Source organism: Esox lucius, chromosome 17 (genome assembly GCF_011004845.1).
Source record: "Esox lucius isolate fEsoLuc1 chromosome 17, fEsoLuc1.pri, whole genome shotgun sequence".
NCBI classification, from domain to species: Eukaryota; Metazoa; Chordata; class Actinopteri; order Esociformes; family Esocidae; genus Esox; species Esox lucius.
In genome coordinates, this window is record NC_047585.1 from 21,062,957 (window position 1) to 21,078,318 (window position 15,362).

Here is a 15,362-nt window from a genome sequence, read left to right on the forward strand (position 1 = left end):
CTGAACGGAACTGCTTAGACCCTCTGGGGAGACTAATAAAATGTCTCCTTATCATAATGTAATTACAGCTACAAGTCACTGTCACCAGGGGTTGAGAAGTCCGAGTCAGTGATTGTCGAGTCCTAGTTGTCAAGCAAATAATGTCACTATTGAAAGTAGGAGTAATGTTTAGTTACCAGTATCTTTCACAGAATATTATACAGCTTTGGAAAAAATTAAGAGACCACTGCATCTTTTTCTTTCCTTTCCAAAAACTTTGAAAAGGAACAGAAGAGACCAAAATTAAGAGACCACAGCAAATTTAACAGAAGCGTTAAATTTACAGTGGTCTACTTTTTTGGAAAGGAAAGAAAAAGGTGCACTGGTCTCTTAATTTTTCCAGAGCTGTATGTTGAGAGTTTATTTCAAGTGTATTAAAATGTATGTGCAATCATGTCTACAATAAAGGAAAAACAGGAAAAAAGAGGGTCCTGAATTATATTTATTACCAGTGTTAATTTCGTCAACAAAAATATTGACATAAATATTTGTTAAATACCTATTTTTCAGTGGAAGTTGATGGGGACGATAACTGACTAAAAAGAAACAGAAAAAACTAAATCTAAATGAAAAAATACTTTTCATTTTGGTTGACCAAAATGTGACTAGACAAATTTGGATGTGAGGATTTTAGAATGAGATTCCCAGTGGGTTTTCTTCATGACACACTTTCAGTTGTCATTAAAATAATCTGAATCCACATCACCCCAATATATACGTGCAGGCAAAGACTGTGGTGTGGTGCCTGGAGAAGAGGGTATTCCCTAATCTTCTGTTCTCCGCTCGTTCTTAGATTTTAAACTGATATTTCCATCCACGTCAAATAAATTGCTCGAACAATAACGTTTGTGCAGAACACATTTTCCACTAGCTAAGCAGAAATACTGTGATTCACTTCAGGTGAGTATGTAGAATGATATAGAGTCAAAAGCTCCAAAGCTCCTGTGAAAAGACAAAAAAACTGTTCTCACCTGAAAGAAGACAGACATTGCTGCAATGATCCTCTTTTGCCGTATGGCGGCACTGAGGCTGTCAAAGTCATCCGAGTTGTACATGTAGATCTGCATCTGTGAGGGAAAGAGAACGAGAAAAACATAGGGAGATAGAATGAATGAAAGTGTTAGGCATCCATCTGTGAAAACTCCACCTCTCTCAAGGAACAGCTTGGCTCTCCAAATTGCATCATTTATGACCATGACTGCAGAGCCTCAGAAGCATGTGAATGGGACTGTGTTCTGCTCTCCGACTCTTTTTTTCCCTTCAGGGTTTTCTCAGAATCCTTGAGTTATACTGGGAGCCAACATGATGTCATAAGGTCAAAGGTCATATATCGGTTGTAGGTTAATTATTTCAGTGAGCTGCATAAAGACATATAATGTCCATAGGGCGTCCCGCTCACCGATTCTGGTGTCAGAGACACACGGATCCACAACATCAAGACAATCAGCAGTACCAGCCCTCAAAACTCTGAAAAGATGTACAGTTAGTCAGATAAGTTAGAATAGCCATTTCTCACCCGCTTGCATAAATACACACGGATTCAGCACAACCAACATAGATCTCCACTTCAGGCCCGTTGTCATGGTGATGTCGAGCAGGCAAAACTCACACATACGTCCACACACACACACACACACGACACACACACATCCGGTGGGTGGGATTAAGGATGTAGCATGTGTCCAGCTCTGTGTTACAGAGTGCTTCCATAGAGTTTCCGGATTGTAAAGGGAAGGATAAACTCCCCCCAACATGTCATGGTGCAGTTTTACCTCTACAGTACATACAGCTCCACCTCAACAGCTCAGCTGTTCCTCTAAATACAGGTTCACCTCATCAGCTCAGCTGTTCCTCTAAAAATAGGTCCACCTTGACAGCTCAATTGTTCCTCTAAATACAGGTTTACCTCGTCAGCTCTGCTGTTCCTCTACCAACAGGTCCACCTCGACAGCTCAGCCGTTCCTCTAAATACAGGTCCACCTCGACAGCTCAGCCGTTCCTCTAAATACAGGTCCACCTCGACAGCTCAGCTGTTCCTCTAAATACAGGTCCACCTCGACAGCTCAGCTGTTCCTCTAAATACAGGTCCACCTCGACAGCTCAGCTGTTCCTCTAAATACAGGTCCACCTCGACAGCTCAGCCGTTCCTCTAAATACAGGTCCACCTCGACAGCTCAGCCGTTCCTCTAAATACAGGTCCACCTCGACAGCTCAGCCGTTCCTCTAAATACAGGTCCACCTCGACAGCTCAGCCGTTCCTCTAAATACAGGTCCACCTCGACAGCTCAGCTGTTCCTCTAAATACAGGTCCACCTCGACAGCTCAGCCGTTCCTCTACCAACAGGTCCACCTCGACAGCTCAGCTGTTCCTCTAAATACAGGTCCACCTCGACAGCTCAGCCGTTCCTCTAAATACAGGTCCACCTCGACAGCTCAGCTGTTCCTCTAAATACAGGTCCACCTCGACAGCTCAGCTGTTCCTCTAAATACAGGTCCACCTCGACAGCTCAGCTGTTCCTCTAAATACAGGTCCACCTCGACAGCTCTGCTGTTCCTCTAAATACAGGTCCACCTCGACAGCTCTGCTGTTCCTCTAAATACAGATTCACCTCGTCAGCTCAGCAGTTCCACTATATACAGGTCCATCTTGATAGCTTAACTGTTCCACAACATATAGGGTTCTCCTCGACAACTCAGCCGTCCCACTGCCTACAAATCCACCTCGACAGCTCAGCAGTTCCTCTATCTACAGGTCCACCATGACACACCGAGACACTCATCAATCATCATCAACACCTGAATCTTCACTGAAGTCATTAGGTGCGAAGGTAGTGGGATGTGTGTCTGTGCATGCGTCCACGGACCAGTGTATGTGGTGTGTGTGTGTGTACGTATGAACAATAAAGCGGCAATACTGTTATTGTATATTGCCATGTACTATTACCTGACAGATGAAGCTGATGGTATTAGGGTCCGGTCATAAATACATCTGTTACTTTACGATCTATATTAGAAGACTGCAGAACTGTTTATGCTTCTGACACATCAAAGTGGGCTGTGCATGCTGCTTTATGTAAGGATTAGAGAAGTGTGGAAAATGCTACTGGAATAATATTGACAATGAGAAAGTGCCAGGAAATGGATTTTGGCAGGCGCAGAATGTGTTCCCCTACAGCACTTCTCTCCGCAGCTTTTATGTAAACAGGCACATACACCCTTTCCAGAAGAATGGAGGTTCACCTTGACAGGAGAAACAGTGGGGAATGAAAGACAGGCCTGCTGTGTGTACATGTGAATGAATGCGTGATGTTTATGTCATATGTGTGTGTGTGTGTGTGTAGGTGGCTTGCTTCATTTACGCATTTCGCCTTCTCATCTTGAACAATACAGAGGAAATATATTTCCTTCTTGACAGGCTGTTATGTACACACACAAATCATGTCTCCCTATAGTGAAACACACCCTTTACCCTTGTTTCTCTATCTCTCACACACACACACACACACACAGGGCTAGCTGAGTCAGTGGAGACATCACTTCATAAATAAGTGAGAGCAGGTTGCATGGACTCTGTGTGTAGAGGACTGTGGCTCACTATGCATTTAGCCCAGAAAAGAAGTGGCAGGAGGGGAGACATTCTCCATATTTATCTCAGGCAAGTAGAAAAAACACACAGCGCGCACAAAAACTACAGCCAATCAGCAAACAAGACGGATCACGCACACGCACAAACGCACACACACACACACACACACACACAAGCACACACACAGCCAGGCCAAATAGAAGACCCAAGGAGCAATCTGAACCCTGAATTACAATTGACATTTTAGTCATTTAACAAGGTTAACATCTAGTGCTGGAACCAAGCCTTCGCAGCATGCACTGTGTCACTCATCAGGAGCAGGGCTGGGGTCCATTGGCTAAACTGCAGAACACAGTGATCTACATCATCCCACTGAAGGACAGACCTGACACCGTATGGTCCCAGCCATGCCAGTGTCTTTTCAGTTCAGTGACTGATGTCAATCTGTGTCATCATTATTCAGTCCCAAGCTGCAGTTAAGTCAAGAAATATGGGACGTGTACACACTGACAGACACCCCCCCCCCCCCCCCCCCCCCCCCACACACACACACACACAGACACATGCAATGCACGCACACTCGCTCTCCGTCTCTCGCTCTCTCTCTCTTTGTCTTTCTCTCTCCCACTCTAACACACAAACACACACCCACCCGCACACACAACACAAACAAAAGCTTTTTCTAATTCCTAAGTGGATGCAAACGTGTTGAAATGAAAGGTGTTTTGCTTTCCAAAAGTCCAGAAGAGCTTGGACAAATATGCACAGGCTTAAGAAGAATAAGCAGGCTTAAGGGGAGACAGGGAGCTGTGATCCCAGGCTCTATTAACACACAGGTCACTGTGAGCTGTTACAGAGCACAGGGCTGCTCACACACATATCAATATCATGTTGGTTCACACAGTGAATACCACAGCAGGAGGAGGAGAGGGATGGCCGCCACGGACAGCGCTGCACAGACGGAATATTTCGTTTTTTGTTTTTTTTCTTCATTCTTTTTATTGGAATTTGGACTAGGAATAATGATATGACAATATTATTCATTAATTACATCTAAAAGATAGGCCATGTAGTTAAAGAGGAAATTAACAAAAAAAGCATCTAATCAGTCCCAACACTGTGTTGTCCCCGCCAATCCTGGTTTTTTCAGTTCAGTGTCATCATTATTCACTGCCAGGCTGCAGTTAAGTCAAGAAAAATAAAACATGTATATAATACACACACACCAACAGACTCATAGACAGAGAAAGGAATAGACTGGGATGAGCTGCTAAGGACAGAACAAAAATTCTAAGAACAACCTGGGTAGGAGAGAACAATGATTCTAAGAACAACCTGGCAAGGACAGAACAATGATTCTAAGAACAACCTGGCTAGAACAGAACAATGATTCTAAGAAGAACAACCTGGCTAGGACAGAACAATGACTCCGCAGAAAGGATACGGGATGAAACATGCCTTGTTTCATGGCCTTAGGGAGTCTAACAACACCTCTCCATTTGTGTAGCTTAAAAAGAGGAGTAGGCAGCCTGCAGGCTCCCTCTCAGCCCCAGACGGGCATGTTTTCCCTCAGAATGGCGTGAAGAGAGGGAGCCCTGCTGCTCCACGCGGGAGGCCATCGCTACAAATCTCCCAAAGTAGAGCAGCGGCCAAACCCCCGGAGATGGTTGGCGATTGTTTTAACTTGCTAACCACTGGAGCAGGTTCAAGGTCATGCTCAAAATACACCCCCCTGCCACAGCGTGTGGCTCTGACAGAACAGTGGCCGTGGACTCACCCTGACGATGGAACAATCCTTACAAGAACGCAGTCCACTTCCCCCCGTAGCGAACATGGCCAATAATTACAGACAATCAGAGAGCCTCCTGAGCCGTGGCGACTGCGGACTGGACAATAATGTGTGCCTGTCCCCGTGCTCAGGGAAATAAACATATTGACAATATATCTTCATTCAGTGCATCTTAACCAAATTAATCCAATTGGTTTCCTGCAGCTTCCAATTCCACATTGCCCTGCCACTGAGTGGATCCATAGTTCAGGATTTTCTCAATGGTAACTGACTACCAGAGCAGAGTTGTAATTACCGAATGCCCCCCCCCCCCCCCCCCCCCCCCACGACATTACGGCTAACGAGCCGCATCAATTACTACGGACCTTTTCACAAAAAAGGATTGAATTGGTGTGACACCAACAAAACACGGGAAACAGTGATGTTTTGTGCCTACCTGTTGGGAGTCAGCGTCCAATATATGTTATTACTCAGCTACATACTGTTGGACTTGTGGACGACTCCATATTACTATAAGTGGTACCTTTTTGCTCAATGCTGGCAGCAACTGATGAAGCCTGCAGGCCCCTATAACATACAGCGTCTATATACAGTATGTATAGGGGTACAGCCACACACAGAAAACACACAGCAACCAGGGAATGTCTACGTCACGTGAGACTTGAGAAACAATTACCCCGGCATTAAACGGTCAATGTGATTAATCATGAGTCCTGTACAGGTGGCATGTTCATGTATCATGATTAGAGTTCCTCTGGGTGGCCTCTCAGAGGATAGGCCTGGATCCTCCATCATTCACCATGCTAGCCCTGACTGACAGGCTGCCATTATCTAGCTCATCCCTTCAGAACAACAGCCATCAACGTGAAGGAAGGAGGGAGATAAACGAGTGGCCAATGCCCCAGGGAGCGGTTCCCAAAGATTTCCCATCCATCCAGAAACATACACACGTACACCACCCCCCCCCACACTGCCCCCTCCTCTTTTCCACCCTTTCAATCTCTTCAACCTTTTCTCCTTCCACAGCCCAATTTCCCCCTTTCTACAGCACAAACAAGCCCCGTCAAGTGTTTGCTCCTGGCTGAGGGGATGGCAGGTCCTGTGAATCCTACGGACACATCTAAAACTGTTTTATAGACTTTACGGAGCACTTGGAGAGTGAAAAGAAGATGACTGAACGGCTGACACTTCAGCTACACAACACACGTCCCATTGAGTTGCCATCACAGTCAGGGTGGATGGGACTTTCTACCTGCCACAGCAGAAACTAACCTAAAGCAACTTTTTTCCCCCTCATTACTTCAATTTCCAGGATAGAATGACGATGCCATTGGAAAAACACACAACGCAACTCGGACAGTAGAATAGGTTTAATTGATTTCAAGGGAAACATTCCTTCAATGGCTGATGTCAACGCAAGACGTATATGGCCATAGCGTGGCAGAATATGCACTCTGGGAACAGAGCGCTTGACAATGGATGTAGTAAATGGTAATACTAGCACACAGAGACAGTCCTGCAGAAGACTGACACTTCAGCGACACTGCACGTGACAGACTTTCTATCTGCTGTACCAGAAACCAACCAAAAGCAACTTTGTTAGTGTTCACATCACCCACTGACAATCAAACCTTTGGGATTGTTGAGCTCGGATGCTGGCATGTCACGCGATTCAACACAGACAGTGTAACAGCTTTGATTGACTTCCAGGGATGTGTTCCCTCAATGGCTGAAGGCCGATGGCAATGCCTGACCACCGACATTGGCCATGAGGACAGAAGGAGGAAGGACACCGAAGACAGACAAGGAGGGGCAAGAGGAGCAAGAAAAATGACATGCACACAGAAGGTTTATTCAGACCACGTCCTGTATTGTAACATTTCAAAAAGCTGTAAGAATTGACTGAGACTTATCTGCCAAAAATGTCAGGAATCCATATTTGTAACGGTTGTGCACACGTATGTGTGTGTGTTTTCTACGCCGGCTCCTCCCTTTCCCCCATCACACTGTGTGACGGCAGTCAGCATGCCCAGATTCACATCGATTTCCGTCAAAACGCAATGTCAGCCCAGGGCCCAGAAACACAAGGGGGAGGTAGAGAAGGGGAGCATGCAAGACGGAGAGAGAGAAGGGGAGACAGATGGAAAAAAAGAAAAGGGAGTAAAGGGTGTTTGTGAACCGTCCCGCAGTTTGGAGTTGTTTGTGGGGGAGAGATAGATAATGAGGCTGATCGAGACTGGGGAGGCAGAGATGAGGGATAACGAGATGAGGTGGTGTCTCCCATTGTCAGCAAATGACACCACTGTCTGTGTGTTTTCACAGAAAATCCTCACAAGGATTGGAAAGTAAGGAAGATGTGCCAGAAAAAATAGGATTTCCTTCTTATGGAATCGGTTTAGGGTAACGAATTAGGGTTAGTGATTAGTGGTTGTGGTACAGTTCAGGTTTAAAAAGGGCAAAAATGTCCTTGATTATATAGCTAAGTTAAATATGTGTGTGTGCCCATGGAGGGGGTATTGTCTCTGCAAATAAGACTGAAATATTCATGTGGACAATCTGGCTCATTAAGAAAGAGATGGTGGCCTACTTGAGCTTGACAAAAACAAACACGCTTCCTTCAAAGACTAAAAACAGGCTGATTGAAGATAAATAGGCTAATCAAATATCTAATGAGCTGATCGCTGAAAGGGAGTTCATTCCAAAGCATCAAATGGAGTAAAATATAAGTGATTGAGTTCCATATGATCTGTGTTGAGGGATATCTGTTTTTCATTGACTTTAACGGCTATTATCCCAAACACACATCACAAGTATGACACATTATGTCCAACATCGGTACAATAAAGTATTTCCACGTTTGATCTGAAAACAAAATCCACAGTAGCCTCTGTGTTCTTCCACTCTGAAGTGGATACTAAGAGGGAGAGAGTTTCATTGGAGAGGAGGGCTGTGTTGGTGGTGCTGTGTACCTCCTGAGGTGCACCAAGACTATGAAGAGTTTTATGATATCACCCCCTGGGACTATGGAAGATCTGAGGCTGAATTCGCACGCCTTTGTGCCCGGGAAGGAACCAATACCAGACAGACAGATGTGCTTCACTGCGTCCTTGCTGGGAGAGAGCACTTCAAGGAGATGTTCTGATGCTCTTGTACACAGTAACTGTAGAGATCTCCATGGGATTAGAATCTGGCTTTGGTTATTCCTCACAAATGGCTGTCCATGGAATAGGTCATGTGTAGCCTATTGTCAGCACCTGTCGCACCAAAGCTGCCTCTCATCTCCCCCTTACTACAATGTCTTCAGAAGCCATGTGTACTATTATAGAGAGCTCACGGGCTGGGATAGTGCACGTTTGGTGTCTGAAGCCATTGCAATCTGTCTGAAAACCCAATTGAAATTACAGAAGAAATATTATAATGTTGGTCCCTCGCCTTTTCAATTTTGGGAGTATTGCTTTTTCTGGAAAAATATTGCTTTTGAGAAAACAAAACGCAGAAACCTGCATCTGTAACAAGATTATTAAAAATGGTACCAAGCCAGCCCAGAACTGGGACAACATCTATTTGCCCTCTAGGTACTGTAGCATTGGGCTTTTAAAGAATGGCTGTGTTTTTCTGTGTCATTGAGGACAGGCCAGGAAATATAACATTATGTTAGGAATTGCACGCCTTCCTATCCAGAGGGAGGCCAATCATAAATAAAACAGATAAATAAATAAAGAAGAAACTCGGCATGGCAGTCATCAGTTATCTTTGAAGGATTAATGGAATGTTGCTGCCAAGAGAGGGAGTCAGAGAGAGAAGGAAACAGAGAGAGCAAGAAAGAGAGAGAAGGAAACAGAGAGAGCAAGAAAGAGAGAGAAGGAAACAGAGAGAGAAGGAAACAGAGAGTAAGAAAGAGAGAGAAGGAAACAGAGAGAGAAGGAAACAGAGAGTAAGAAAGTGAGAGAAGGAAACAGAGGGAGAAAGAAAGAGAGAGAAGGAAACAGAGATAGAAAGAAAGAGAGAGAAGGAAACAGAGAGAGAAGCGGTGATACAGAAACAGTGTGAGAGTTGGGGAGAATAGTGGGGGAGAGACAGAAACAAAGAGGTCGAGAAATAAGAGAGGGGTACAAAAAGAGAAACAGAGGGACGAATGACATGACAATAAATAAACTCAACTTATGCAATTCTCTAAAGCCAACACAAGATAATCAAGGCATCTGTGAAGGTGTCGTCCCACACAAATGATACCGCATCCTCCTTTGGGCCAATGACACATTGTGTTTCACTAATGAATTTCAGCTCACCTTGGGCCAATCATTGTGATTATGTAAATTCTAGATCTTCTTTGCAAGACGCATTATTCACCAAAATGTAATCAAAATGTGGCCAGTGGTGTCTGACAAACTACCAATGTACATAAGGGCATGGACTGATCCATGGTCCTTCATTGATTTCATTGTGGGGCACAACAAAATGGTGCCGGTCCTAACAGTACTATTTAGACATCTTTGTGCAGGATATGTGCAGTTTGATTGGCAGTGTGTTTGGAACAGTATAGAGGTTCAGAGATTCAGCATAGAAAGTATATCAGAGACTCCATGCATTACTCTTCGCTCAAGTTCTTCACTCATTTTAACTACTATAAAGCCTCTTCTTGAAGTCCACTAAAACTGTAGCACTGACTGTTCTTTTCTATCATTCACCGCCTCTCCAGTCTCTCAGAAATAAAGCTTTATATAATATATTTTATGAAAAAAAAGGAAAAAAGGAAAATAAAGCCATTGGTTCTTCATTTCCTCCTTGGACGCTCTCTGAGCCAGCGACATCTTGTTAAGCTTCCTTCCTCCCTGACATGTTTTTATTGCCATGCCACTCATTCCCTTTGATTGTACATTACACAGGCAGCAGAAAGCAACTTCTCCAGCCTGGCATAGACTCTGCACAGTATTTGTTGAATTGCCTTTAACCCATACATGCATACATACAAACACAGATGACATTTCTATACATAATGCCAAGATCTGGAAAAAGGTCCTTAAACATAGAATAAAACAGAAGTGTGTGCATTCTGGTGAGATAACACACTAAATGTGCTATTTAGTGTATCCAGAGGCACCCAAAATAAAACTAGTGCACCAATTCTTATCTCTCTCTACACGGTAGCATACTGCAGTAAGATTTCGATTACAAAGAGATCCATTCCATTAAAGTGCTGGTGATGAAAACAGATTTGAAATACCATAATTTCTCACAACTGTGCTAAAGATGTATTCCAGGACTTTTTCAAATAACAAACTATTTTAAACTTCCCATTTTGTGCTAGATGTGTAATAAGTTGTTTATATGTGCACAATCTATAAGAATCCCTGTCCCACAGTAGCTCAATGAGTAACCATGAAATTCCAAGTGTGTAAACATGTGATTTTGATGACACAGGGCACATATTGGCACATACTTTACATGACATTAGAACCACTGGCCAGTATTCGGAGAATACATCATTAGCAGAATATCAACCAATCAGAGCTGAGGACTTAATTCATTATCTCTGACTCATCCCTAGTAAACATTCTATGACCTCAACACAGCCAAGTGATCAACATCATGAGACACAAGCTCTGCAGAACATTACCCTCCATACCGCAAAATGATCATGGGAAGAATATGAAGTACATTTCAAAGACGAATAACATGCTATATACATCTCTGAATGTGTTGGAAATAAATTAAAATGAATTATGTAACACATACACATTTCTAAATGCATACAAAATAAAAGATTGGTCAAATGTTTCACATCCTAAATGCATTCCCAATATATATACATATATATATATATATATATATATATATATATATATATATATATATATATATATATATATATATATATATATATATATAAAGAAAATGATAAAAAATTATAATTAATAATAATAACAATAATGTGCCTATATATTATTTATTTCCCTGTAAGCAGATACACATGAGGGCATCAACAGAGTTATCACAATTCAGAACCAACTTAGGCCAGGGATGCTTTTTCCTATTCACCCACAGCACAAAGGTTAACAGAAATACAGTTTCCAACTGACATCTCTTTGATACTTCCATCAACATATATAATATATTATTATAGTTTGTGTTTGAATTGTTTGATCTATGCACATCACCTCTCGTGCCCAACATTGTGTTTTCATTGTTTACCAGGTGTTGTCTCCAAGCAGGTGGGTAAAGACCATCAGAGCATGCTTAGGGGAATAACAAGGAGGAGGCTATAATAGGCCAGGTTGGTTTGGACAGAATGGAAAGCTTAGCACCTCAGTGAGATAATGAAAATAGTGATATCACCTGCACCAGGGGGTTAACTGGGCCTGGACAGAAGAGCTGGAACATACACACTCTCACCTCCTTACAACAAGTGTCATATGACAGTGGGAGGAACTTGTCTTCAGAGAAATGTCCCTGAAAGGAACAATACTGCCGTAACCCAATGTGAGGAAATTTAGACATTATGTTAAACTGAGTTTCATATCTTTTGTGATTAAGTGTCATTCTTGCCATGATATGCCAAAACATCCCTCTAGCAGTCAATTGATTCTGAACAGACAGAATATGAAAATGACCCTGATGAAGTTAAGCTCCCCGCAATCAAATAAATTCAGTCCATATTCCATGCATAATTCATTTATGAAGCCAAATGTTTCCGGAATCTGTTCAGAGACTCAGGGTGGGGATGTGACTGAGATGTGAAATGTGATTGTGGCATCCGATAGGAGTGTTGTACAGTGTGAAAGCAGGGTATCGCACCGTGGTTGATGGATACAGTCGGAGCCGTGCTTCATGCATGCCTGGCTGTGCTTTGCATATTAACCAGTGTTTTACAGTTAAAACAGCAAGCAGGAACGCAGCAAGCCTCCACTTAATCATGCCATTCAAGGAGCTTATTAGAGAACAATTACTAAATGGCAAGCCTTGTAAATCATAAATCATTCATCCAGAGGACTTTAAAAATGAGAGCACCATTTTGCAGCGAATCTCCTCTGTGTCGACAGCAGTGGCCTCATGAGTATTCATAAGAGCCTGCTCAGCCTCCGACCAGGGTTCTCTTAGTGACAGTCAACAAGGACATCAGGCCACAGCTTCAGTACAGGCTGCAGTCTGTTAGCACTATTAACACTGCTGTTCATAAGGGCACTTTAAGTGTGTGGTTTTGAGTAGCATGGTTGAAATATTTTGTTATTTCGTTCTTGTAATTTATTGGTCTCTAACCATGCCCTCTCTCTTTCTCTCCTTGACAAAAGTTATACTATCTGAGAGTCAAACAACAGAAATGTCCTCATAAACTTATGCCAATGCTTTCTTGCAAGCTTTCTGCTGTCCATTGGATAGAGTGCTACTTAAGGGACCAATAACAAGGGAACAGTAAATACATCATCCCCCATGAAGGATGCACTGCCCCTCTGAGCCAGTTAGTGTAATACTGGAATGCTTTCTATGATACATCTTTAACCCAGGTCTAGGACAAATCTGGAAGTGGTGTCTGAGATATAACTTCCTTTTTCAAATGGTAGAAAATCCATCATGGCAGACAGTGTGGTTTCCTGAGGCAAATTAGTTTCTAATGAGAACAGGGACAGATGTACCACATTTCACAACTTTAGGTAAAACGATGTGAGCAGTATGACCTTGCAAAGTTAGCATTTTCAAACGCTCTTTATTATTGTGCCGCTTCACCCTCCCTTAGTAAATCACGTATCGCTATGGTGAGGCATATTATTCACCAACATTCCCTCAAAATAGGGCCAGTGGTGTCTGAGATATTGCACATGGTGAAAGTACGCCTGCACAAACAGAGTGCGTTAATCTCTCTATCTCGCTCGCTCTCTCTCACCAAACCATTTCTGGTAATGCAATCAAGAATAACTAGGGGGTTAGTATTACTGTAATGTTCTAAATGGGCAGTGACATCAAAGAAAACACTGGGTTATATATAATGAAGATCAAAATAGATTATATGAAAGAGGCTAAGTATATAGGAGCACATTACTATGATGAAAAATGAAAGAAAATAATCTAATCTTGAGCCTTTGTCCATCAAATGCTACACTTGATCTCAACCACAGTGGGCGAAACCACAGCCACTGAATTCAGGTCAGCTCAGGAGGGAGAAGCGGAGATTCAGCCCTAACCAATTTAACTAGACCCACATTTTAAAGTAATGTCTCCGCAAAACCACCCAGGGTTTAGAGTATTTTCCAGACTAAACCTTGTCATTGGCAATTTCCCTTCATGAAGGAATCCCTTGCTACATCTAAATACGTTTGAGACAGAACCAGCGCACTTCAGTGTGATGCATACAGATTTAGCTACAATGTCTGTGTGTACCTGTTAATTCAATATCCACTGTAGTGACTAATTCTTCTGCCTTCAAAATAATTCAACAAAATCAACACTGGCTGTTACGGAATAACAGCTAATATTAATTCTGCTGTTCCTGCAGTGAGAGCTGCTTTCTGTTCACTGTCATGTAATACAGGTCAGCAAAGCACCTGTGACATTCAAAATGTAATGTGTTATTAGCTGGAAAGCTGTAATGACTAGCACAGCAAGGCATGTCGGCAATGGGGTGCACACACGCACACTAAATTACACAAAGGAAAATGCACATGCACATGCACATGCACCCACCCACACACACACACACACACACACACACACTTTGCCCTGCTGCTGACATCTGTAATTACCTAAAAGACACCATCGCCCTCCTTGGCTGTGTGTTAATTGTGCACTTTCTCCACACCGCATTCCTCCTCACGCTCTCTTTCTATACTATGTGCTCAGCTCCTTCCCGTACATCTCTCCCTTTCCTTCCCCTCGCCTGTGGCCCCAGCACTCTATTCTCACCCTACCTTTCTCATATTCTCATTCTCTCTCTCCCTGTATAGATAAGGATTTCAGCAGAGGGTGTTGGCAGCACTCATTAGCATTCACCACAGTAACACAACCTACAGAACTGAACCACATGATCAACCAGACCAAAATAATCAAACCCAGTTTATTTTTCATTTACGCCTATTGGACTAGAAAATTCTAGTCCTAAGCATCTGGATGGACAGTGACAAAGCGTACTACACAACAAATCATACATATTCAATCTATTAAGAAACCATGAATATAACAGAAATGGATACAGGATATCATAAATCAGTTTTGAAAATATAAATGTGTGAAACATGAATATAATGTGAGACCTTTTATGATATTTTAAGCGGCACAGTAATACCACTTCTTAATGACAACATTAAATGTAAATATTTTTGCTAAGACCAGCAAGATCCATCCAATGTTAAATGATACATATTTATTTGTTCTCCAGAGGACAGCATAAAAGCTGCTGAGGGTCCCATGAAACCAAGCAGATCACTGGGTTCAAAGTGGGTCACTGGGTTCAAAGATCACTTCTTATTGTTACTGGATCCTAGACAGATGACAATACTGCACTGCCCCACTTACAGATTTTCTCTCATACAGTATTTTGTAGTCAACCAATGTTTTCAGCTCTTCATTCAAAACCCAACATTAAATAGGAGACTTAAGGGAAAAAAACATAATTTAAATATTTCATAATTAAACAGTAATCTAACACACAATGTTCTAGCGTGAAAAAGTGATCGCCTCCTTACACTAAATAAGTGGTTGCTCCACCTTTTCCTGCAGTGACTACAACCAAACCATTCCTTTTTTAGTTGACCACCCTCTCACATCACTGTGGATGAATTTAATCATTTAACTCAGCACTTTATTTAACTCAGCGCTCTATATACTGTAAAATAAATATAAATAAATAAAATATGTGATACAGAGCAACACGGATGTTACCCAGCTCCTGATGCAGCAAAGCATGCTCAAAACATCACACTACCACCAACATGCTTGACCGTTGACATGGAGTCAACA

At 42.5% G+C, this 15,362-nt stretch overlaps 1 protein-coding gene across 3 annotated transcripts in view; it reads right to left on the reverse strand.

Annotated features, from left to right (window-relative positions):
- The window catches only part of ptprga (protein tyrosine phosphatase receptor type Ga), a 239,652-nt gene that overhangs the window by 59,096 nt on the left and 165,194 nt on the right, over positions 1–15,362 (reverse strand). For 2 of the 3 annotated variants that reach the window (XM_029113688.2, XM_029113687.2), the window contains exon 5: positions 1,011–1,106. In XM_029113688.2, the coding sequence (XP_028969521.2) occupies positions 1,011–1,106 (96 nt within the window). Of the gene's footprint in view, positions 1–1,010; positions 1,107–1,438; positions 1,508–15,362 lie in introns of those variants that run through there. The other variant, XM_029113689.2, reaches the window with a different exon arrangement.